The sequence below is a fragment of the Rhopilema esculentum genome, chromosome 3, assembly GCF_057945365.1.
Source record: "Rhopilema esculentum isolate cy_ngs chromosome 3, ASM5794536v1, whole genome shotgun sequence".
Classification (NCBI taxonomy): Eukaryota; Metazoa; Cnidaria; class Scyphozoa; order Rhizostomeae; family Rhizostomatidae; genus Rhopilema; species Rhopilema esculentum.
The window spans coordinates 3,836,546-3,860,123 of NC_142817.1; the positions used below are offsets into that span (position 1 = coordinate 3,836,546).

General features: G+C 34.9%; 2 protein-coding genes across 7 annotated transcripts in view; both read left to right on the plus strand.

The window, feature by feature from the left end:
* Positions 1-14,145, plus strand: part of LOC135692653 (DNA/RNA-binding protein KIN17) — a 31,955-nt gene extending 17,810 nt beyond the window's left edge. The window contains exons 9-17 of the mRNA XM_065210863.2: positions 170-218; positions 4,340-4,394; positions 4,725-4,838; positions 5,677-5,722; positions 5,841-5,894; positions 7,757-7,825; positions 10,949-11,048; positions 11,875-11,975; positions 12,635-14,145. Coding sequence (XP_065066935.2) covers positions 170-218; positions 4,340-4,394; positions 4,725-4,838; positions 5,677-5,722; positions 5,841-5,894; positions 7,757-7,825; positions 10,949-11,048; positions 11,875-11,975; positions 12,635-12,700 — 654 coding nt within the window. The 3' untranslated portion in view covers positions 12,701-14,145. The remainder of the gene's footprint in view (positions 1-169; positions 219-4,339; positions 4,395-4,724; positions 4,839-5,676; positions 5,723-5,840; positions 5,895-7,756; positions 7,826-10,948; positions 11,049-11,874; positions 11,976-12,634) is intronic.
* Positions 14,146-14,295: 150 nt separating this feature from the next.
* LOC135692645 (uncharacterized) overlaps positions 14,296-23,578 on the plus strand; it is a 65,104-nt gene continuing 55,821 nt past the window's right edge. For 3 of the 6 annotated variants that reach the window (XM_065210845.2, XM_065210846.2, XM_065210848.2), the window contains exon 1: positions 14,296-17,328. In XM_065210845.2, the coding sequence (XP_065066917.1) occupies positions 17,282-17,328 (47 nt within the window). In that variant the 5' untranslated portion in view covers positions 14,296-17,281. Of the gene's footprint in view, positions 17,329-18,883; positions 19,315-23,578 lie in introns of those variants that run through there. The other 3 variants (XM_065210854.2, XM_065210847.2, XM_065210853.2) reach the window with 3 other exon arrangements.

Genomic DNA, 23,578 nt, shown 5'->3' on the forward strand with positions numbered 1-23,578 from the left:
CAGGTTCTATACACAAAAGCACAAATTTATTATAATGCACTCGAACCAAAAAATGGGTTGTCAAGACATTATTTCCTCCATAGCTGGAAGTTAAGATTGCTAGTTGAGATAATATTTATTTGTTTCGAAGCCATTTTTTCTCGATCGCATTCTTGATTTCAAATTTTAGCCAAAAAGCGAGTTTACAGAGCTTCAGAGGTTGAATGAAGAAGAGAAAGGTGAGATTGAAAGTTTGAATCCAAGCAACTGTGTTTAGTTGGAAAAGAAGAGATTCGTGTTATAGATCATGTGCAAAGAACTAACAAACTAAAATATTAAAGGGGGGATGGTTTTAACTTGGCTGAAGCTTAGCGCACAAAACTGCTGATTCTGTGAACAATCAAAGTTCCATGATGCCCAAGTACCTTAGAGAGCCACGTTGTTGCCGCCTCACATGGTTGGTTATAAGGCTTTTTTCAACTGTGGTTTGTAATGCTCAGTGCAGATGAAAATTATGATGATGTAGTGTTTTTCAAAGCTTCGGCTCTTTTACGTTCCTGGATAATCAACATTAATTCGTCTGATTTAAAAGCCAGGATGTGTGCCTCTTGAAAGCAAGTTTTAACAGTTACCGCTATGCAAGTAATTCGTCTTTCTTATCTCGGCAACATTTTCATTGGATCTTCGCATTCCTTTGACATTGGAAAATATGGTGTTTTTATATTTTGCTCAGTTGTTTTTCACAATATATGTACCTTTGTTTATGAATATTGTCCAGACAGTTTTCGTCAATTTATCAGTCTAAGAGGGCAGCTAAGCATATTCTCTTTTTAATAAGATTCAACTATTTCATCACATGCAAAGGAAGATAAATGTGATAAAATCTACTTTTGAGCCTCTACGTACTGCGTCTCAAACGTTTTTCAACATATATGAATGAGATGTTTATGGTCGCTGTCTTTTTCATGAGAACAGTTGAAAAGTTATTGAAAATGACAGCTGTTTGAATGGCCTTGACATCAGTGAGTTGTAGTAGCTATTATTGATTCATCATCAAATCATTATCAATAATAATAATCAACAATGTTTCTCACAGTAATCAATATCATCAACATCATTATCAATAATAATAATCAACAATGTTTCTCACAGTAACCAATATCATCAACATCATTATCAATAATAATCAACAATGTTTCTCACAGTAACCATTATCATCAACATCGTTATCAATAATAATAATCAACAATGTTTCTCACTGTAACCAATACCATCAACATCATTATCAATAATAATAATCAACAATGTTTCTCACTGTAACCAATATCATCAACATCATTATCAATAATAATAATCAACAATGTTTCTCACAGTAACCATTATCATCAACATCATTATCAATAATAACAAACAACAATCGTTTCCCACAGTAACCATTATCATCAACATCGTTATCAATAATAATAATCAACAATGTTTCTCACTGTAACCAATATCATCAACATCATTATCAATAATAATAATCAACAATGTTTCTCACTGTAACCAATATCATCAACATCATTATCAATAATAATAATCAACAATGTTTCTCACAGTAACCATTATCATCAACATCATTATCAATAATAACAAACAACAATCGTTTCCCACAGTAACCATTATCATCAACATCGTTATCAATAATAATAATCAACAATGTTTCCCACAGTAACCAATATCATCAACATCATTATCAATAATAATAATCAACAATGTTTCTCACAGTAACCAATATCAGCAACATCATTATGAATAATAATAATCAACAATGTTTCTCACTGTAACCAATATCATCAACATCATTATCAATAATAATAATCAACAATGTTTCTCACAGTAACCAATATCATCAACATCATTATCAATAATAATAATCAACAATGTTTCTCACTGTAACCAATATCATCAACATAGTTATCAATAATAATAATCAACAATGTTTCTCACTGTAACCAATATCATCAACATCATCATCAATAATAATAATCAACAATGTTTCTCACTGTAACCAATATCATCAACATCATTATCAATAATAATAATCAACAATGTTTCTCACAGTAACCAATATCATCAACATCATTATCAATAATAATAATCAACAATGTTTCTCACAGTAACCAATATCATCAGCATCGTTATCAATAATAATAATCAACAATGTTTCTCACAGTAACCAATATCAACATCATTATCAATAATAATAATCAACAATGTTTCTCACAGTAACCAATATCATCAACATCGTTATCAATAATAATAATCAACAATGTTTCTCACAGTAACCAATATCATCAGCATCGTTATCAATAATAACAATTAATAATCATTTCTCATAGTAACCAATATCATCAACATCATTATCAATAATAATAATCAACAATGTTTCTCACAGTAACCAATATCATCAACATCATTATCAATAATAATAATCAACAATGTTTCTCACAGTAACCAATATCATCAACATCATTATCAATAATAATAATCAACAATGTTTCTCACAGTAACCAATATCATCAACATCATTATCAATAATAATAACCAACAATGTTTCTCACAGTAACCAATATCATCAACATCGTTATCAATAATAATAATCAACAATGTTTCTCACAGTAACCAATATCATCAGCATCGTTATCAATAATAATAATCAACAATGTTTCTCACAGTTACCAATATCAACATCATTATCAATAATAATAATCAACAATGTTTCTCACTGTAACCAATATCATCAGCATCGTTATCAATAATAACAATTAATAATCATTTCTCATAGTAACCAATATCATCAACATCATTATCAATAATAATAATCAACAATGTTTCTCACAGTAACCAATATCATCAACATCATTATCAATAATAATAATCAACAATGTTTCTCACAGTAACCAATATCATCAACATCATTATCAATAATAATAATCAACAATGTTTCTCACAGTAACCAATATCATCAACATCATTATCAATAATAATAACCAACAATGTTTCTCACAGTAACCAATATCATCAACATCGTTATCAATAATAATAATCAACAATGTTTCTCACAGTAACCAATATCATCAGCATCGTTATCAATAATAATAATCAACAATGTTTCTCACAGTTACCAATATCAACATCATTATCAATAATAATAATCAACAATGTTTCTCACTGTAACCAATATCATCAACATCATCATCAATAATAATAATCAACAATGTTTCTCACTGTAACCAATATCATCAACATCATTATCAATAATAATAATCAACAATGTTTCTCACAGTAACCAATATCATCAACATCATTATCAATAATAATAATCAACAATGTTTCTCACAGTAACCAATATCATCAGCATCGTTATCAATAATAATAATCAACAATGTTTCTCACAGTAACCAATATCAACATCATTATCAATAATAATAATCAACAATGTTTCTCACAGTAACCAATATCATCAACATCGTTATCAATAATAATAATCAACAATGTTTCTCACAGTAACCAATATCATCAGCATCGTTATCAATAATAACAATTAATAATCATTTCTCATAGTAACCAATATCATCAACATCATTATCAATAATAATAATCAACAATGTTTCTCACAGTAACCAATATCATCAACATCATTATCAATAATAATAATCAACAATGTTTCTCACAGTAACCAATATCATCAACATCATTATCAATAATAATAACCAACAATGTTTCTCACAGTAACCAATATCATCAACATCGTTATCAATAATAATAATCAACAATGTTTCTCACAGTAACCAATATCATCAGCATCGTTATCAATAATAATAATCAACAATGTTTCTCACAGTAACCAATATCAACATCATTATCAATAATAATAATCAACAATGTTTCTCACAGTAACCAATATCATCAACATCGTTATCAATAATAACAATTAATAATCATTTCTCATAGTAACCAATATCATCAACATCGTTATCAATAATAATAATCAACAATTTTTCTCACAGTAACCAATATCATCAGCATCGTTATCAATAATAACAAATAATAATCATTTCTCATAGTAACCAATATCATCAGCATCGTTATCAATAATAACAGTTAACAATCATTTCGCATAGTAACCATCATTATCTTTGTAATCATCAAATCACCAATCATCAGCTGCCGATCATCGTCATCGTTTTTACACTATTATTTTCAATAAATATCCCTATTGATTCTAAATCAATGTTTAACTTTAATTATTTTCGTTGTGTAGGATAATTCTATATCAACAAATCGTTTTATTTTGCATTTTTTCATCCAATTTTAGTTTCCCTGAACTTTTCAAGGGCGACCTCTTTAGTGAGCAACGAGTCAACTGAAAAGTAAGTTTTGTATAACTTCCAACGACTTTGTTGTACACCGACGTTGCCACAATCCTAAGGGAATTCATTTAGCCTAAAAACCTAAAAGATTCAAGGGGCATACAAAATTAACAATTGTGTTTCCTTTTAAAGAGAAGATTCGATTTCCTTCTACCATACTTGATATAACGAAAATTTGAAGAAATTATTGTGATAACTTCTTTTCAAGAATTTTCTTCAGCCAGACTGTGAAAATGTTCAAAAACATAGCTTGTGATGCAAAGGCACTTGTGATTGTATTGGTTTTCAATTCTACTGTGATTGATGTACAAATTCTTTGCACTCTCTCAGACAGGCAATAGCTGCGGCTGGTGCAAATCCCTTGAGTGACCTTGGCAAAGCAAAACCCCAAGTGTTCCCCTCAGCTTCCTCTTCTCCTTCTTCTTCCTCAAAAGCAAGTCGAAGGTTTGCATTGACTTCTTTTTTTATAGTTGCTTGTAAGACTTCTGAAGCTTGAATGTATAGGCCTATTTTCATTTTCATTTTATCTGCATATTTCAAGTAATAACATGATAGATTTTTGCATAAGATTGATTTGGAATGGAAGACAAATTTTTTAAAAATTAATAAACTTATTCGCAAAGGTGAATCGATAGCTTCCGTTTTTATTCACAACTGCTTCGTAAATTTATATGCCTAGATGCTCCACAAGATTGTCAGTTATTATTTCTCAATTCTTATGCTACCATCACTGATTCTTTTGCTAATCAATGTATGTCGAAAATATTTTCTTTTGTGTTCTCTTTACATAAACTAAGCAGTGAACATAAACTAACGATGTTTATGATACAGCTGGTGCACTTGGGTATATTTTACGCTTCAGCCAATCATCATGATTGCTTGAATTTTACCCTGAATTGTAAATCAGATTTTTGTGACCTCTAATTTTTTATATCCCTTTTCAAAATGGTATTTTAACCGAATTTACCCCTACAACCTTTAAAGGAGTCTTTCCTCCTAAATTGGCAATCCTCCCGACGGTATTTCCAGTCGTTATTTTGAAATAAATACAGTTGATTCACTGAGATTTGTTTAAAATTAAATCAAGAAGCTGATTTTCGAATTTCGCATTTCTAGACATTTAGTTTCGTTTCGGAGGGGATTTTTTCCTATGAACCCTTATCTACGAACTTTGGTGCATTTTGTATACTGTGCAGAAATAAGCTATTTGCTTGACTGTGTCAGGGTATGTAAGCAAAAGTTAACCTCTCGGTATTTGACTAACTTGGTTCTTATTCTGCAGTAAGCCAAGTCAAAAAAGAAAATCTGCGCTAGAAGAAATCGTCGAGGCAAGTTTTGATTTGTGAATTCTCATTTTCTATTTGATGATTGCTCTTTGTCGTGAATCGTGTCTTGAGTAAAACTAAATCTCCCTTGATTTACTGATTTCTATCATTTTATTTTAAGGAACAGAAAGCAAAGACTTCTAAAATAAAAAGGCATGAAAACTGGATTACAAAGGTATGAACGAATATCCGTCACTTGTTTATCATTCTGTTTTTACTCTTTTTCACTGTCACTAGCTGCTTGTTGCAAGCCGACACAAACAAGAGATTATTGCTATTTGAAACAATGAAAAACGAGAAATAAATGAAGCACGGAAGCAAAATTTGTCATCAAAAAATGGAATATGGGGAGCACTTAATAGATATGAGAGAAAATTCTATCTTAGTTCGGTAGGAAGAAGATTACCAAGTTGAGAAAATGCGTTTCTCAAGGGTTCTGATTTGTATAGCGTTCTTTTATGTATTGCATCGTCTAGTGATCTAATGTGTGTTGTAGGTCAGCCTATGTTTACAAGACTCAGATCTGTTCACTGTTTTGATCAGCCATACAAGTACACAACACTTGGCCAACGGCTCCAGAAGAAGTCGTTTTGTTTCGAGTAGCCAATCGTTTAACATTTGAGACCTCATATAACTTGACAACTATTTCTTCGCTTAAAGAATCTTGATCCGAGTTTACAGAATCATGAAAAATAAAAGCATTTTGCAGATGTTTATTCAAAGATTTCCATAGAGATCATAGGCAAATATGACACTCGAAGTCCATTATTTTTTGGTCACCTTTTCTAACAAAATACACTCTTTATGAGAAAAATTTTACCTCAGTTTTTTTATAAAGAATAATTTTATAAGAAAACGAGCCTCGAAATTGGCCAAAAATTAAAAACAAAGGAAGAGCAAGCTGTGGCTGAGCTACTGTAAGATTTCATTTGAAACAAAGTTGTGAAACCCCCCTAAAAATTGTTCATCTCCAAAAACGAGGAGGTTTTTGTCATCTAATTTGGTGACTTTCAAACTTTTTGGCAAACAAAGGATGTATCACTCTCTCACTTTGTTGGCAGTTGGGCATGAACACCCCCCCCCCCTCCCCCCTAGAGCACACTAGCTAGCAATTGCACTGCATACACCCTAAAAGTGTAGGAACAAGTAAAGAACAATCGAGCCTCAAAGTTTCGAAAAAAGTAAGAACAGCCTCTCTGAACTTCAATTTAATGGTTGTTATACAAAAATGTATATTTAGCCTGTCTTTCTCTCATCATTTGTGCAATTGCCATGGGGTGAAGTAACTGGCGATTTTGCGATTATTTCGCCAAGAAGCATATTAGCTGCGCTGTTACCTGTAATTCGGAATTACCAGAACGGTGCGAATGGAGAAGCTGACCTATCAATGTCATTTAATTATTTTCTGAAATTGAGAACCTGTCAACCAAAATACCAATTAGTGCAGGGAAATGTATTAAAATGTACCAAAACCGCAAATGTCCCGGTATGAAATTTGAGATAGACACTGGACACGTAGCATCACATATAAAAACACCTTGATTTTGCAATGCCCAGCTACCCCTCTCTCGATAGCTTGACAGTCTCACATGTTAATAGATGCTTTGATAGTGTGAGCCTGTCGGTGATGTTTGAATAAATCTTGACCCTGAAAGATACCTATCTATGACCATGACAACAAACCAAACTCAGATTTTGGGATAGTTAGAGGGTCATGGTAGCCAACCTTTGATAGAATATGGTACCTAATGATGATGAAAGATACCTGGAGTGTCATCCAAATGTTCAGCGTGATGATTCTAGTTCACCATAGCAAGTCACCCCATTGTACTGAAAAGTAAGGATTGCCATTGTGTCAAAGTTGATCTATTTGTTGTTCTTAAGGATCCACCAGGACAACCTTAATTGATGATCGATCTCTCTAACTTCCTTTTGCTGGTCGTTGTCGTCATGGTCAAGTTGTAGAAATAATTGGTTTCGACGCTTTCTTGTTGGATTTTCTTTTAGCGACACTAATAAAAGTTTATTTCATCCCAGGGAATTATTGTCAAGGTTATCACGAAAAAGTTGGGAGAAAAATATTATAAAAAGAAAGGAGAAATAACGGTATGTAAGCTTACTCTATCATTTCCAAAATCTATTTATTAATCGAGTATTTTATCGTGTTGATATGATTAAAATTCAATTCACTGGTAGAGGTGGACATATTTGAACTCTAGGCCTTACCTAATTGAACCCTTAAAGATTTGCCAACCACAGATTTGCCGATAGGTGTGAATTCTTTGTGTGTGCATACTTGAATCTTATAAGATTAGTCCTTTCAAGAAGCACACATTAAGTGTTGGCTGATTTGAATCAGGTTGGGTTTAATTCTTGAGATAAGGCGCAAAGACCTGGTTCCCGAGGAGGATCAAGTATACACTCTATGTCTTTAGTAGACCAACTTCCAACGGTAGAATGGCAATCTAATTTAGCTTATCGAGTGAATTTATCGATCGGTATTATTACGAAGTAAATGAACTAAAGAACACTTAGCCTTTAGCTCTGCCGCCGTGTAAATCATGGGTATGGTCTTTGTCCGGTCCTTTTGTGAAATGGAAAATGTGTCACACCCCTGAGGACATTTTATATGTTTTATATCGAAGAAAGGGAGAAGAATACGATTGTAGTATCCTTTTCGCACGGAAATCTCAATAATCCAGTACAGTCCTTTGGGGTACTTTTTTGGTTCTTGATATGAACGTCTGTTTCTGAAATCGAATTGTTGGCAGGGATCTTAAATTCTCAGGCCAAACATATTCTCAAACTTACGATATGCAATGATTTCTGGCATGCTATGGGGCTGTTTCGTTAGATGTATTGCTTTGCAATGCCACTTTTTGATCCGAAGCAGAATCTAGAATCTGAATATAAGCTGTCATATTGAATATCATATTGCATGAATTTTTTAAATGTTTTTGTAGATTGGGTTTTGTTGTTTCGGTACAAACCAAATGCGTGCTTGGCATCGTAGAAGCTTATGTTCCTCACGCAATTTAAAGGTTTCTCAGATTGCAAACATCAAAAACTTGGATCTCATCTAAATCTTTCAACCATCCTGCTCTTCTATTGACCTATTCAACAAAACCGTGTCTGAAGATCTGTAAATGTAAGCTGTTCTCTGTTCAAGAAGCATTACCCTATTCAACAAAATCCGATGATCTTCAATTCTTTCCTGTTTCTTTAGAGTTTTCATTTCCAGCAGCTTTATATGAAATGTAGTCTGCAACATGCAAGAAAAAATCTCGTATGTCCATATCACTAGCTAATTACTCTTTGCCTGTTTTCTTTTCTCGCGGGAGCTACTTTACCCTTCTATCTTTACCTGACCTTGCTTTTTTTTCATAAATTGCATGGGCATATAATGCACTTTCTTGTTGATTCAGACAAATTGATAGAAAAATAGCCCTTGTCAATATGAATCTAGGCTTGTCTCCCAAAGAACTTAGGTCGCAATCGTGAAGTTATACATACTAGCTATATGGCTTACTTGACAAAAACTTTAAAATCAATAAAAGGAATACAGTTACTTAACAACATTTTATGAATTGTCATTGATAAGAATAGCTGGAAAGTTTAGACTTTTTTACAAGAGCACTCCGGAGAATGAAAGACCGATAGACCAAACTACATTTTTGACTTTCTCTCTTAACGTTTAAAAGTACTAAATCCAAATGGCTTTGTAAGAGCAAAAGTTTTAAGACATAAAAGACATAAAATTTTGAATACTGAATTTTGCCTTGAGATATACCCGTCCTGGTCTGAGATTAGTGGGCACATGGAGCTGTTTATTGTTTATTTCTTTCAATTTGAACTATACATTTAACATTTATCGCTTTATTGTTTACTTTAGTTTACGTTTACATTCAATAACAAAGACAATTCTTTACTCCATACATATTGTATGTTTTGTACACATTGGCAGCTAATTTCAAATAGCCTTTGGACATTTATGGGTTTTTATGGATAATCCTAGAGGATTGCTGATTATTTTGATTGGAGAATAAATAAGCAAATTCATTCTGCATAAAGTTTAAAGTCGTGTTTAACGCGCATTCTACTTATAAAGCAAAACACCGCATTTATGTATGTCAATTCAATTTATGCCTGAATTTAAAGAACAGCTAAACATTTTTACCAATTTTTTTGGCTAAAGATTTGGATAAAAGATCATTTTCATTCTATATGTATGTTTTCATGTTGCTGATCCTACGAGAGCCTAAAGCTGACAATTTATTATGGTTTTGATCGTGATTATCAGCTGTGGGTGAAAAGTTTAATCAGGGTAATTTTGTAGTCAGTGCCTTTTATAAGTTTTGATGCTTGATATTGCCATATTATCTACACTCCAAGCACAAACAGTAAGAAAAATTATATCCAGACTAATATTGCGATGGTTAATCTAGTAGCCACTCAAAATCGTTCAGAAAAATTTGGAGTTACATACAAAACGTTAATTGATTGTACTGATTGATCTAGAGCTTTCATTATCATATCCAGCTTTGTATGCTAAACCTTTTATAAGCTGACAGGACTCTCATCCTCTTTTAAACAAGAAAATGACTTCGTTTCAGTTTTTCGTATCACTATTTACTATATAACACACTTTATAATAAGACCTCGAGCTTGAATTTTCCAAGAAATGAGAGCAACATATGAATTTGCTCTTCTTCAGATGACTATGTGACGACTATGTATAACTTTCCCTGATGTTAACAAAACAAATTGACTTGTGACATTGTTTTTAGTTTCATAGAAAAAATTTAAAGTAATAAATTGTAAAAAAATCACTATTGAAATAATAACATTACTATAACGCCCCAAGCCTCAAATTCGTTCAAGAAATCCGAACAACTAACCTGGGAAAATTTCTAGTTCGTCGATAAAGAGAGTGATAGTGACATTTTTGTCCAATCATTTTGGTGAAACAAGTTTATTTTATCTGGCTATAGTAATCGCCGTTGCCAGCCCAAAATAAAATCGATTCAGTTTGTCATGGAAATACACAAAAATGTTCATTCTATACGACCCCTATACGATGTCTTTAACGACCGACGATTAATCAAAGATTGCCAAAAAGGCTATTTTCAAATTTTTTGCTCAAACTAAATAGCTTTGTATGTAGTTATTTTACCCATGGTCAGTTATTAAGTTTCGTTGCATTTTAATCTACATTTTCTTATTCTTTAGGCCGTTAAAGATAAATTTGTTGCTGTAGTTGAAATGCTGGACAGTGGAGATAAACTGAAGCTTGACCAGGCTCACATAGAAACTGTCATACCACAACCAGGTCTGTTTCTTTAGCTTATCTTGATCTCTTAAGTGACATTTAGAATAGCTGGTTTTCACTACGCTAGATATCGGTAACGCAACTTCAATCACACAATAATTGTGGCCTAGGGGATATGATACAAGGGCTTCCGTGGATGGGTGGCTAGGGGGCTCGAGGGCTTAACCCTCTTGTAAAAACTCAGAGAGATTTTTGCGGGACACAGTACCCCTAACAGGCCGGTATATGTCTGGTCGGGCGATTTCCCTACTTGGCAATATAAACTAACCCATTATTTTGCTATCGATTTTCCTATATAGGCTCTTTCTATTAGCCTTTTAGAGTACTTGAATAGTTCCATATTCACAAAAGCGAATCTTTAACATAAATGCAAGTATATTGAGTAAATGCAGGAATATTGGGTGTGAACATGGGTGTGGCCTTCTACCATTTGCCTACAGCACAACCCCTCCTTATTTTTTATAAAGGCACCTCTGTGTGACACCCCTCTTGAAAATAATTTCGTTTAATAGGGCATTATTTTGTCATCTTGTAGGGAAGGGATTCCCCTTGAGCAGAATCACTAGCGACAGCACTGAATGACGCAGACTTTTTTCCTTTTATTTAAGACTGCATTTTATGACGCGTTTCCCCAAAAAGCTGAATACCTAATCACTTAACCTATTTGGAGATGAATAAAGTCAATTTTTTTTATATGACATACTAACAGATTAATTTCATTGTTTTAACATTCTCAGAAATTGCAGAATAACTTTTAGTATAGACATTTGAATAGTCAGATAGGTTTTTGTTGATGATGATGATGATAACACCTTTTCCCTTGAAGGGCGACTGCTGAGGATTCTCAATGGTGTATATCGCGGAGAGACTGCAACCATGATGTCACTAGATGAAAGGCGCTTTTCAATCACTGCAAGAATAGAGAGTGTATGAATTATTTGTATTTGAATTTTGTTAATACCTTGTATCTGAAGGTAGTTTTAAGGACACAGAGAAGTTGTGCTTATAAAGCAGTGTCCTGGTCCTTTCTCTCGATATGACCACATCTCGTGATTCCTACAAATGGAAATGCAGAGAGCTGGTGACTCTCCTTACTCTAAATGAAAGTTTGGTCATATCAGTGGCTCAAACTCTAGACTCTTGAATCGGTAGTCCGCGCTTTAAACCACTGAGCCATCCTCACGAAATGTATGTGTATGAAGCCCTGTTAATATATGCACTTATCACGTTCACAAACAAGCACTTATATTTTTCAGACATCGAAAGCATTAAAAATCGATTTTTAAATCCACTAACTAACACAGTTTTTATCATTGCTAATCAATAGAACTATCAATACGTATGCATGAACAGACTATTCTTTTTATGTTACTTGTGAATAATTCAGTGTTTACATCAAAGTTTTCGTCTGGTTGGTTGCAAGTCTGTTTTATATTTTGTATCCAATACACACTTCTTATCTTTATTTGTAATTATACTTCATCAGATAAAACCAGGTGCTGATTCCGAATGCTAAATGCTTAATTGTTTGGCTTTAATCTGTAGTTTTCAAAATATAGCGATTCCAATTTTTTTTGTTTTCACAGGGAAAAGACAAAGGTAAAAGTATCGACGGATTTTCATACGAGGATGTCTGCAAACTGGCAACATGAGAATTTATTTTAGACGGGCATGCGATAAGGTACTGGATTCAAAATTCATTGACTCTGGACCCTCGTCCTGGGAAAAAATCGCTCGAAAGAACGTTTCTCCTTGTACTATTGGTTGGGTTAGCTTTTTAGGCCAAGTAATCTTCCATGACTTTATAAAAGGCGTTGTTTAATAGGCCAAAAATTTCATATCGCAAGAAGACAGCATTTTCTTTGTAGAAATTCCCCTATTATTGTAATAAAGTCGACACACTGTTTGGTTTTAGGCATTTTCATAAGCAGATATCTCTTTTGAGTTTTTTGAGGGCCTGATTTACCTTTTCTTAAACAGGCAAAACTCGTCCAGTTGCGGCAAAACTCTATACCATCCGCAAAAGCCTGATTTGTTTTAAAAGGAATTGCTAATTTATGTAATAGACTAACTTTAGTAATGTTTGGGTACCTGTCTGCAACGTCATGAAAAATTGATAGTGTTGCTTTTAAAACTTCAAAATACCTACAAAGCATTTAAGCTATCTAAATGTTTGTGTCTGGTTCTTATTTGAATTGAGCTGTCCGAATCTCGTTAATTTCAACAAGTTTGGATGAGCAAATCCTCATATCTTCTGCTTCGTAAAGGATCTACCTCCTTGAGCCCCCCACCTCCTGAGGTCCTCCCTGGTAACCGCTAAAACTCACAAGCCCCCCCAACTTCACTTCCCTATCCCCTTCAGTACTCCAGGCTCTTGTACCATTAACTCTTCTGAGCCCACAAGCTTGCCCCCTGCCTCTTGCCTCTTCACTCATGCCCCCCCCCCCCCCTATCGATGAATATTAGCTCATTTTGGTGTACAAGCCAAATGGAAATGTCGCATTTTGTTGGTTAAAAATCATATCTGAATACAGAATCATATCTGTGATGGTTTAATTGAAGTTCGCAGACATATTTATAAGCAGGTCTTGGGATTCAAAAGAATCTTTAGAGTGCCTCTATTTTGAAGACAGTATTTTTTAATACTACACTTAAGGTAAATTGAACAGTGGAAATTGATCAGCGACTCTAGTTGCAACACCAAACCAACATAATATGATTTATCTTTTTTGAAACGTCCATCCTTTAATGTAATAGGTACCTTCTCCGATGTAAATAGTTTTCCATTTAGCTGAAAATTTGGCAACGACTTAGAATCTTGGCTGGAAGTTTGGCGCGAATGATCCGCTTTTGATTCCAAACCGAGGTTGTTGACTAGGCGACCCTGTAACTCTGGAAAAACTTTGTTTGTTATCCGATTGCCCTTAGACTCTAGTAATAGCTAACACGCGATAACAGCTAATTGCGGGGGCCATCGCTTCCCTCATTCCTTAAGCACTACCCCCAGATAATTAAAAAGCCACTCCTACTTTTGGCACGTATTGCAGTTAAATGCATTTCAATTTTTAGATTTTTTATTTAGATTTAGATACACTTCTACGAGGCAACTGATCACGATAACCCTATCATCAGTGAATTACATTATGTGTAATAATCTAGATCCACAAGTCAAGCCCATAGCAACGGTTCTAATCCATGCGAGGATGGTTAAGGGGGAATTGTCCCTTTTTGGGTTGTCACTTGCCAAATGTCATGTGATTACACGATTTACGTAAGCCGATAAACGATTCAGACCCTGTTCATACGATACCGGAGTCATTTCATACAAAGCCGCTAAGCAAAACCTGGCATAAAACTATGAATCTCCGGCCGGAGCAGTAGAGTATCGGGTTATGCTCCCATTCTTCTTTCGCAGCGGACAGATTTCATTCCAACAGTAATCCGATACGAAATGAATCCGGTATTGCGTTAAAGGCCCTTAAATATTCTTTGGATTTAATAGACAGAAAGTGGATTAATTACACGAGTGACGTTGTACAAAGGTTTCAGTCAGCACAAAAAGCTTTGTGATCTTTACAGGGATATATATGTTGAAATACCGCAAATTTTACAACCACAGAGCCTTTTGATCGCTAGGACAGCTATCTAAACAAGCTTTACCAAAAGTTTGAGTCAATTGAGAACGAAATGTCTCCCACCCACTTTTTGAGATCTGCTCAAATGTGCCTGGCCCTCTCTTTATTAAATCATCTTGACTTGTAGGCCTATCTCAGTATCTTAAGTTGCCCAATACATTTTTGCAACTCGATAACGTACATTTTTATATTTTCCAATTGATATGTTAGTGTTATAAAAATAAGAAGACAGCCTCTCGCAGCTGTCTTAAAGAAAAGTAGAAAGATGCTGAAATTAGTCACTTTGGGATTCTAACAAGGAAAGCCCAGTCCTCTTGTCACCTAGCACTTACTATTGATCGAATTTATAGATTCACTTACTATTGATCGAATGAACTGAATAAACAGTGACGACTGTCTGTGTATCTTAGAAAACCTGTATTCATCTCGCACTGTATTTCAAAAGACAACTAAATATTAATGTTTACAAGCCTTATTTCTGTTTTAACATACAATAAAAACGTTCGCTCTGACGTCAAACAGTGTTGCTTCGGGGGATTTTTACTGGTACCATTGTGAAATTCTATCAATGCTTGTAAACATACAGGCAACAGTTCGCATTTATAAGGAAACCACTTAGCCGATTTAGAATGGCAGCCCTGAATAAGATCTTATTGGAGCGCACCATAGCAATCAAATGACCTCTTTTTCTTCCCTTGACCGCGCAGTTTGGTGAATAAATGAAAGCTAATCGCTTTTTAGCGTTCCAGGGAAAGTATAATTGGGATCTCATGTTTTTTTTGGTCATAGGAATGGAAGATGATATTGCAATGTAAATAGGTTTAAAGCTGGATTCAAAACTAGATCTTTTCCTTTGAACTGGAATATTCAAATTCATTAAGGCTGAGATGTGTTGCATTTTAAGCAAGATTGATAGACAATTTTATGCAATTAGCTACGGTAGCAGACATGCTGGAAAGTTAGTGAAAAGAGAACGTTGTCACTCTCTGGTCTTGCAATCATGACCTTCTCTGATAATCGTTAAAGAAACATCAAATTTTCCTTTGCTATAGCAAGTGTTCTTATCAGGGACTGATTTAGCAGGGGGTGTAGGGGGTGTGACACCCCTCCCAATATTTCTGTGTTATTTGCTTCCATTCGGTAATAATCATTTTTTGGTAGTCTGTAGAAACAAATGAACGCCAAGATTTAACATTATTTATCTTCTTATCTGTTAAATACGGGCGTTTCCGTCATTTTCCAGTGACCTGAAGGGTGTGGTACCAATAATTATCTAACACCCACCCCAATCATTGTTGCTTAAATTCTTCCCTGGTTCTTATCTGTAAAAATTTAGAATAGCAAGGCGGAATTTGTGTAAAGGCTTGAAACCTGGCCTAAGCAAAGTTCATAATTCTGCAACATGATAGATAATTATAAGGTAAATTTGATAATTTCATTAAAAAATTGCCAAATTGTTAGTCCAATCTTGTTTTCATTTTCAAATGTGTTTTTCACTTTAGATATTGTTTTATAGTAAGCTTTCAAGCAAATTAGCCAATTAATACCCGATTGGATGTCAAGTCAATTAGCTTTTTTTGAATACGTTTTAGGTAGCCAGTATTTAAAACTGAAAAAAATCAGTCAAATTTTAGACATCAAGTTTAGGAAAACTTTTTTGACATATACCCCTTTAAGTACTCGTTCGTCGAGAGGAAGTTTGAAGAAAGTGCGTAAACTAAACATTTGCTTGGGTTGTATTGTAAGCTTATGTAATGATTTTTATATATAATTTTTTATCTTTGTATCAATGATAATTAAGGGTCATCTAAAGACCTTTATTTCACTTTCAACATTCTTTAGAGACCTTAACAGTTTACTTTGCTTTCTTTTGTGAAGTCAATGGGCCACATCGCTGATTATTACCTAATGACAGAAAATTAAATCTTTTATTAGATATCAGTTTTTCATCCGTTTCATTCTTTGATCTTATCTTTATCAATTTTCTATTGAAAATAGCGTTATTGAAATTCCCCTTGCCCGTGCTTTCCTTTTTCTAGGTTGCATTCCTGAATTGGAGACTTTGAAATGAATGGACTAAAGACGTCAATAAAACCACGTTAAACGTGTCACAATGATCCCTAGAGCCCAAACCCCTGTAAACTGACTTTAGGAAAACTATCCCCTTTTCACAAAGTCCTTATCAATTCTCTTTGTCCGAGACTTAAAAAGCTTCCTATGAACAGAAATCTGCTCTAAATAACTTATAATCGAACTACTTTAGTATAAAGCATATCGCAAGAATTTCTTTGCTGTTTTCAACAAAATTTATCAACCTGAGGTTGACTTTGCATTTCAAACCGTAACTATCAAGTCGAATTTTTCACCCGTCTATTTGTATATTCAGTACCAGTTATTTATTCGGTGTATTGTTTTGTTGATTTTTCGGCAACACTCACCACCTGTATGTTCCAGCAAGTAGACAATAGCTATCCAGTTGATAATATGTTTTGTTTGGTCTATTTAGCAAGTCTTGCATTTGCAAAAGGTCCCTTTCAAATGCTGAGATAAGACGAAGCTTTGGGGCTGTCTGAAAATGTTGGCAGTCGTTTTGCGAAAATGAGTGTCTTTAGCGATCACGGACGACAACAGTTATTAAAGCTGAAGTATGTTCATCTTTCTCTGTTTTCCTAATTGTTCTTTATAAGATTTATATGCATGTTTGTATAGATTAATCTGCAGCAAAAAGCAATTGCATATTCCTATGGTTAGTTATGTGTAAAATAGAAACCTGTTTATTCTTGTACAAGACAATTCATTCCGCGAATATCCGTACGAGATCCCGGGTTTTAGACGACATGTTTTGGATAGAATGCACTCCCCCCCCCCTCCCCCTTGTGTAGCTTCTCCGTAGAGATTTGATTGGTTTCAGACTATATGTCGTATTGGCTTTATTTGTTTTTGATACGATATATCGTATCCACGTTCTATCGAATATGGCTAGATCGGAAGTTCCGAACAGCGAGTCGAGAAGGAATATCCGTCGCATGAATGATAATTACGAGAAGGCTACTAAAAACAAATGAATTATGGCTAGCATGCATTTTTCATTGTTTTCCAATCATTTCTTCAATACTTATATATATAAACTTTACTGACCAGGATAAAAAGAAACATTGTCGTCCAGATAGTTAGAACGATTGATTAATAAAGATTATGATGTCAAAATCACTTATATTGTACCATATATATCTAGAGCTAACCACCGCATTTGCAATTTAAAGATTTAGCTATGTTTGCTAAATCCCTGTTAGTTAGTTGTTCAAAGAAACATTTGAAGTAAAATGCAGTAAAACAAAAGTTTGATCATTTATGCAGACGTCGTAGGCCATTTGTGAAAAATTTGATCGGATTTTTATTAATTTGACAATTATTTAGTAATGTTTTGCACCCTAAAGCTTATGGTACACTGGAAATTTGGTACACGCCATATCGATTTATGTTTTTCTGTAGCAAAAATTATAGGTCTGCAGGATCCTAAATGTGCGATTTTTGTTGAATGAGACAAAAAGATTTAAAACATGCCGTACATCTTAGCCCAGCGCAAACTGACGCCTTTGTCGCCAGCGATAACGATTTTTTTCCTGCGACAGGAATTCATGTTTGAGAGGTGTTTTGAAGATTTTTGTCGCATGCGATCTGAATCAAATATAAAATATGCTAGCTCCCCTTCCCTAGGTAGACCTCTGGTGATTTTGCCCTTTGTTACCTGCAGCCACGTAGCTGCAGGGGGCGGGGGGCACAGCCCCCCCTCCCCCCCCCCAAATGAAAATTTTGACAACAGCTTGCCCCTCTGGCTACAGTTTTTCCAAATGATATTTTGAAAATTTTGTATAATTATAATTCCATGACCTTTATTTTGTCCAAATATATTTATTGGTTATATATCTGTTTTCTTGTTTTAAAGCCTGCCCCCCTCAGGTATGGTTCTTGCTCGAGTTTGCCCCCTAGCCGACACCTACAGCTACGTGGTTGGTTACCTGATGGCTGCTCTGTCCCTGTAGCTCCGGCATATTATAATTCGTGTTACTTCCTACTCCCTTTCATTCAACTGAACAAATTACATTTATTTACTATCTTGTTACATTTACTTCTGACATTTGCTTGGCAACTATACATTCGAGTTTGTTCCTAACAAAGCCGGTGGTTTAAGGGGGTTCTCTAAAAAATCTCTCGCTTTTGACGCCTTTTGTCTCCCTTGTTGATTCGAAATGTTCACATGCATCATTATGTGACCTTCGTGTCATTTGCTGAACCAAAGGACTCTTGTGTTACAAATATTGGTTGCTTGATATTTACGTCTTTGAATATGAGGGCCGTTCCTGTTTGTATACATTAAAAACAGGCAATCGTGGAAACAAAACGAACAGCGCATCGCAATCTATCCCGTGTTTTATGTTAGCATGAATAATCAAAGTATATGCAAATTGCATTTGAGTAAGAAACAAACAGCACGCTGTTCCCCTTGCAGTTGACAAACATTGGGAATCAAATCAAGTCACGGATCGTTTTAACTGCCCATTTTTGGTTAGGCCCAGAAGCAAGATCGTTAGAATGCCTGTCAAAGTATTTGGATGCAAATAAACCAGAAGGTATAATTTAGAGATCTTAATTTGGTGTTGAGGGTAGTTAAAGTAAAAAGACGCAAATGGTGTTAAACAAAAATTGTAAGGTTATGCTCATTGGTATGCACGTATTGATTTCTAGGGAAGATGGAGGCTTTATGAGGCATCAAAAATAAAAAGTGTACGTTTTCCCTATATTGGTATTATTAACAGAACGATTCGATCTGACTGTATCGTTGTCTCGTTTGTCGTTTGTTACTTTCCAAGATTACATAGAGATAACTCTATCTCAAATGCTTTCTTCCTAGCTTTTATATTTGGTAACTACGGCAGTCCCTTTACTATCTATTATTGAGGAAAGTTCAGATCGTGCCAGAGCCTTGTTAACGTGCCAATTAAGGGGGGGGGGGGGTGCTCCTGTAATAAAAGGCTGATAGAGTGCTCAACAAGTGTGACATCATAAAAACGTTATATTTAAACTTTTGGCTTTTGATCACAAGGTCGTGGAATGCCCCAATACCTCGATAATTGACTGAGGTTTGGAAAACGTAAGACTTGAAGTTTGCTAACGGTTTCTGAAAGGTTTGATAAACAAGACCAAATTACAGCGATTTGATGGAGAAAGAGCCTGTCCTTATGTGCCCATATCTCAAGGATGGGCTAAACTGTTGCGTGACATCCTTGGTCGTTGGTTTAGAAGACTAGGGTAACACTGAAAAGTCTGTCAATGGATCTATAACAACAAGAAGGGTGCAAGCAACGTTCAGTTCAGTTCAGCTCCAGTTCAGTTCAGCTCCAGTTCAGTTCAGCTCAGCTCCAGTTCAGTTCAGCTCCAGTTCAGTTCAGCTCAGCTCCAGTTCAGCTCCAGTTCAGTTCAGTTCAGTTCAGTTCAGCTCAGCTCAGCTCCAGTTCAGTTCAGTTCAGCTCCAGTTCAGTTCAATTCAATTCAGTTCAGTTCAGCTCCAGTTCAGTTCAGTTAAGTTAAGTTTTTCTGTTGGCCGGGTGACGATTTGCATACGGGTTTCACCATAGTCGATGTAGTGAGATACCGCCCCTCACTCCACTGCCACTGGCAGAGGTAACAGTCATTTTCCCAGTCTTCTGACTCGTCACCCCACACACTTCAATGTCACTTTGAAAGCCACACAATCTTTGCACAATTGTCAACCTCGAGCGTGATTTTTGGTTCACCAAACAAACGTAGAAATTCGCGGTTACAAAAATCCTTTGATTATTTCTCGGTGGTGGAGGGGCTTAAGTTATAATTAGTGTGCAAGTAAGTTGAGGTAGGGCTGAACTGGGTCACGTGAGAGTTTTTAGATAGCTAAATGGTTATAAGGGCACTGAAAGGAGAGAGTTAAACTCGATAACCGGACGCCCAAAAGTTTATCATTTCGTGATTTTGGGGACGATTCCATAAATACAGATATTAGCTTTTATCAATTGATAGAACTCGATTTTGGGAGAATCAATGAACTGTGTATGCAGAGAGGTGGGGGGAGAGATTCTAAGGAAAACTATGGTACATTCGTAAAATATCTTCTAATAGCAAGCTCACCTCATATAAACAAACAATATATAGACTTCATATGCTACAAATAATGAAAAGATATAGAGAGTATGGTACAAAGGACTTTGAGCTAAGAAGCTGCACATGTTCCTCCCTCCTTGTCATTTTCTTTTCCTAGGCAATAGGGCTACATTGGTACTTTAGTACATAGTGAGAGAGTTGTCAGCTGCAAAGCGTAGGAGCATGTACAGGGAAGGGGTTCAGAAACATGCATGTGGTCATCCCCATTCAGACTTTTGATTAGTTTGATACCAAATAGAAATGCATAAGTTTAAACATATTCTAAAGGCTAACAATCAACTTGGATTTATAGTTGACTTTTTACACTCTTTTTTCTTATAAGAATATTGTTTTTAAGAAAATTCAAGCTGAGAATCATCCTATTTTTAAGAACATCATAAGAATATTGCTCAGCTTTAGCTCGTATATTGGTGTCTCACTTTTCAGCAGTTGCCTGCTTTGCGATCTTCGTTAAAGGGAATGGAAGCACTGACAGATCTCGTTTATCAAAAGCCTGAATTTTATTCAGAAGCGGGCGATCTTCCCCTGAAACCATATCAGATTTGAAAAACTAAGAATACTTTAAGAATATATTCAGACAGAAACAAAAATTTCCTAAGAAAATCGAGACTGGAAATAATTTACAGTATTTTTAAAAAAAATGTAAACAACCAAAGTACCCTTCTACCATAAAACACACATAGTTGCTGAAACAATTTAAAGTCGTAAAATTACAATTGTACCCGAAAAGGATCATAGTTTTATGCTACTGGTGTCCATTTTTCCCAAATATTTCTAGTAATAAACAAAAGGCCAGTGTCAATGGAATCTTTATGAAATGGGCAAAAGGCCCCTTGCCCCCCTATCAAAGGGCAAGAGAGGCGATTACCCCCGCCCCCTTTCCGATGTCTCTTTCTATTTGCAGATGATAAAGTTGCTTTGGTAAATTAAGAGGTAATTCATATGCTCTTTAGGTTTTCTCGTTAAAAATTAAGAATTCTTAGAAAAGAAGTTTGTGATATCATTACTTTATCACTCTATTGGATTATCTTTGCTCTTTCAACTTGTTGTTGTTATTCACTGGTTGCGTAGCTTCAATAGAAGTTTTCTGTTTTAAATGTATCCCGTCTGGATGGCTCGTTTCAATGCTTTTGTGCTGTTCTAACTAATTGCAATTCAAAGATTTGTCTCGTTTTTATGCTAATATACAGTAGTCATTTCAATTTACTCGAACAGTTCACAGGTGAAAAGAAAGTTCTTTATTGACATGTGACTTTTAAACGTTAAACTCTTTTGGTAATATCTCCGCTTTCGTCAATCATTCTTACATAAGTTTAGGTAGAAAACACATTATTTCAAGTGCAAGTGAATACTTTGACTCAGAAGCCTCATCTAGTGATCATGATAGCATTTCATCAACAACCAATGTGAGTAAAAGAGTAAACTTCTTGTGTTACTTAGATGATTTTTAGAATCAGTCAAATCATTTCATTCTGATACCCATTACCATAGAACATTATATACTTTATATTAATTGTGTTCTTACAGAAATTGTCTTCGATATAATTTCTTTCTATTTTTTTTCAATGGTTTTACGATAATCTTATTGCCATAAATTTCCTTTGGGTCATATAGCCAAACAGGTAACAGAAAAAGGAGCAAGGAGGAACGAACCTCCTTCGAATAAAAATTTCTGGCTTTAAAATGGTTTTCGGTGTGAAACTTTTCATTTTATCATTTGATTTTATTGAAAAATCAGAGAAATGGATTTTGGCTCTTCTTCTATAACAACTATTATTGACACTTTCTGTTAAAACGGACATGGCAGAAATATTCTTTTTTTAATTTTCATGTTTTTTGACAACCTCCCCCTTATCAAAATATGGCACTCATGTCTACTCTCATGTTTAGGGCCTACCTCCTCAGCAGACAAGCACTTGTTTTTGCTTATTTTGATATCATTGTTGTTGTCGATTTATCGTTCTATAATTATTTCTATAATTATAAAGAACTGGATATGCGAGTTCCGAGCAAATTTAAGACAGGCCAGGGAAAAGTTACGAAAGAAGTAATTTAAGTTTGTTACCTCGCAAAGCATTTTTTATTATTTGCTTAGCATACTGTAAATGACCAATTACGCGCTCAGGTCCATTGCCGGAGAAAGCATTTCAAAAGTGATAGGGGGCACGTTGTCAAAATAGAGGCGCCGCTGTAAGCTACAAGTAGGTACTTTACTACTTTTTCGGAAAAGGGGGACCCGTGCCCCCCTGGCTCCTACGTCTATGCGCAGGGTGCAAATGAGCACTTGATGCTTTTTGAACAAGGTAAAATCACTGTATTAAGAATTAGAAACTGTTGTTTGGTTAATCGCTATCTATTCGAAATGCAATTATATCAAAGCTTTTTAAAGCTATTCAAGCAATCTAAGCAAAGTTGATTTATCTGCAGTATCAAATATCAAAAGCGTTACAAAATTCAGACCAGGTTCACGTTTTCTTTTTGCGATGACTGCTGCAACAACGAATTCCTGGTCTGTTTCTCTTGAGAAAAATTTATCATAACTGGTATCCCGATTGGCAGATGCAGTTAAGTCAACCTTTTTTGCATGTTCGTAATCCAATTCGTCCTCACTTTCGTCTCTTTTACAGTGGAGTTAGTATATGGTAAAATTATAATAATTTTTCGGTTCCCAAAATGTTGATATTGTGTCCCTAAAAAGAC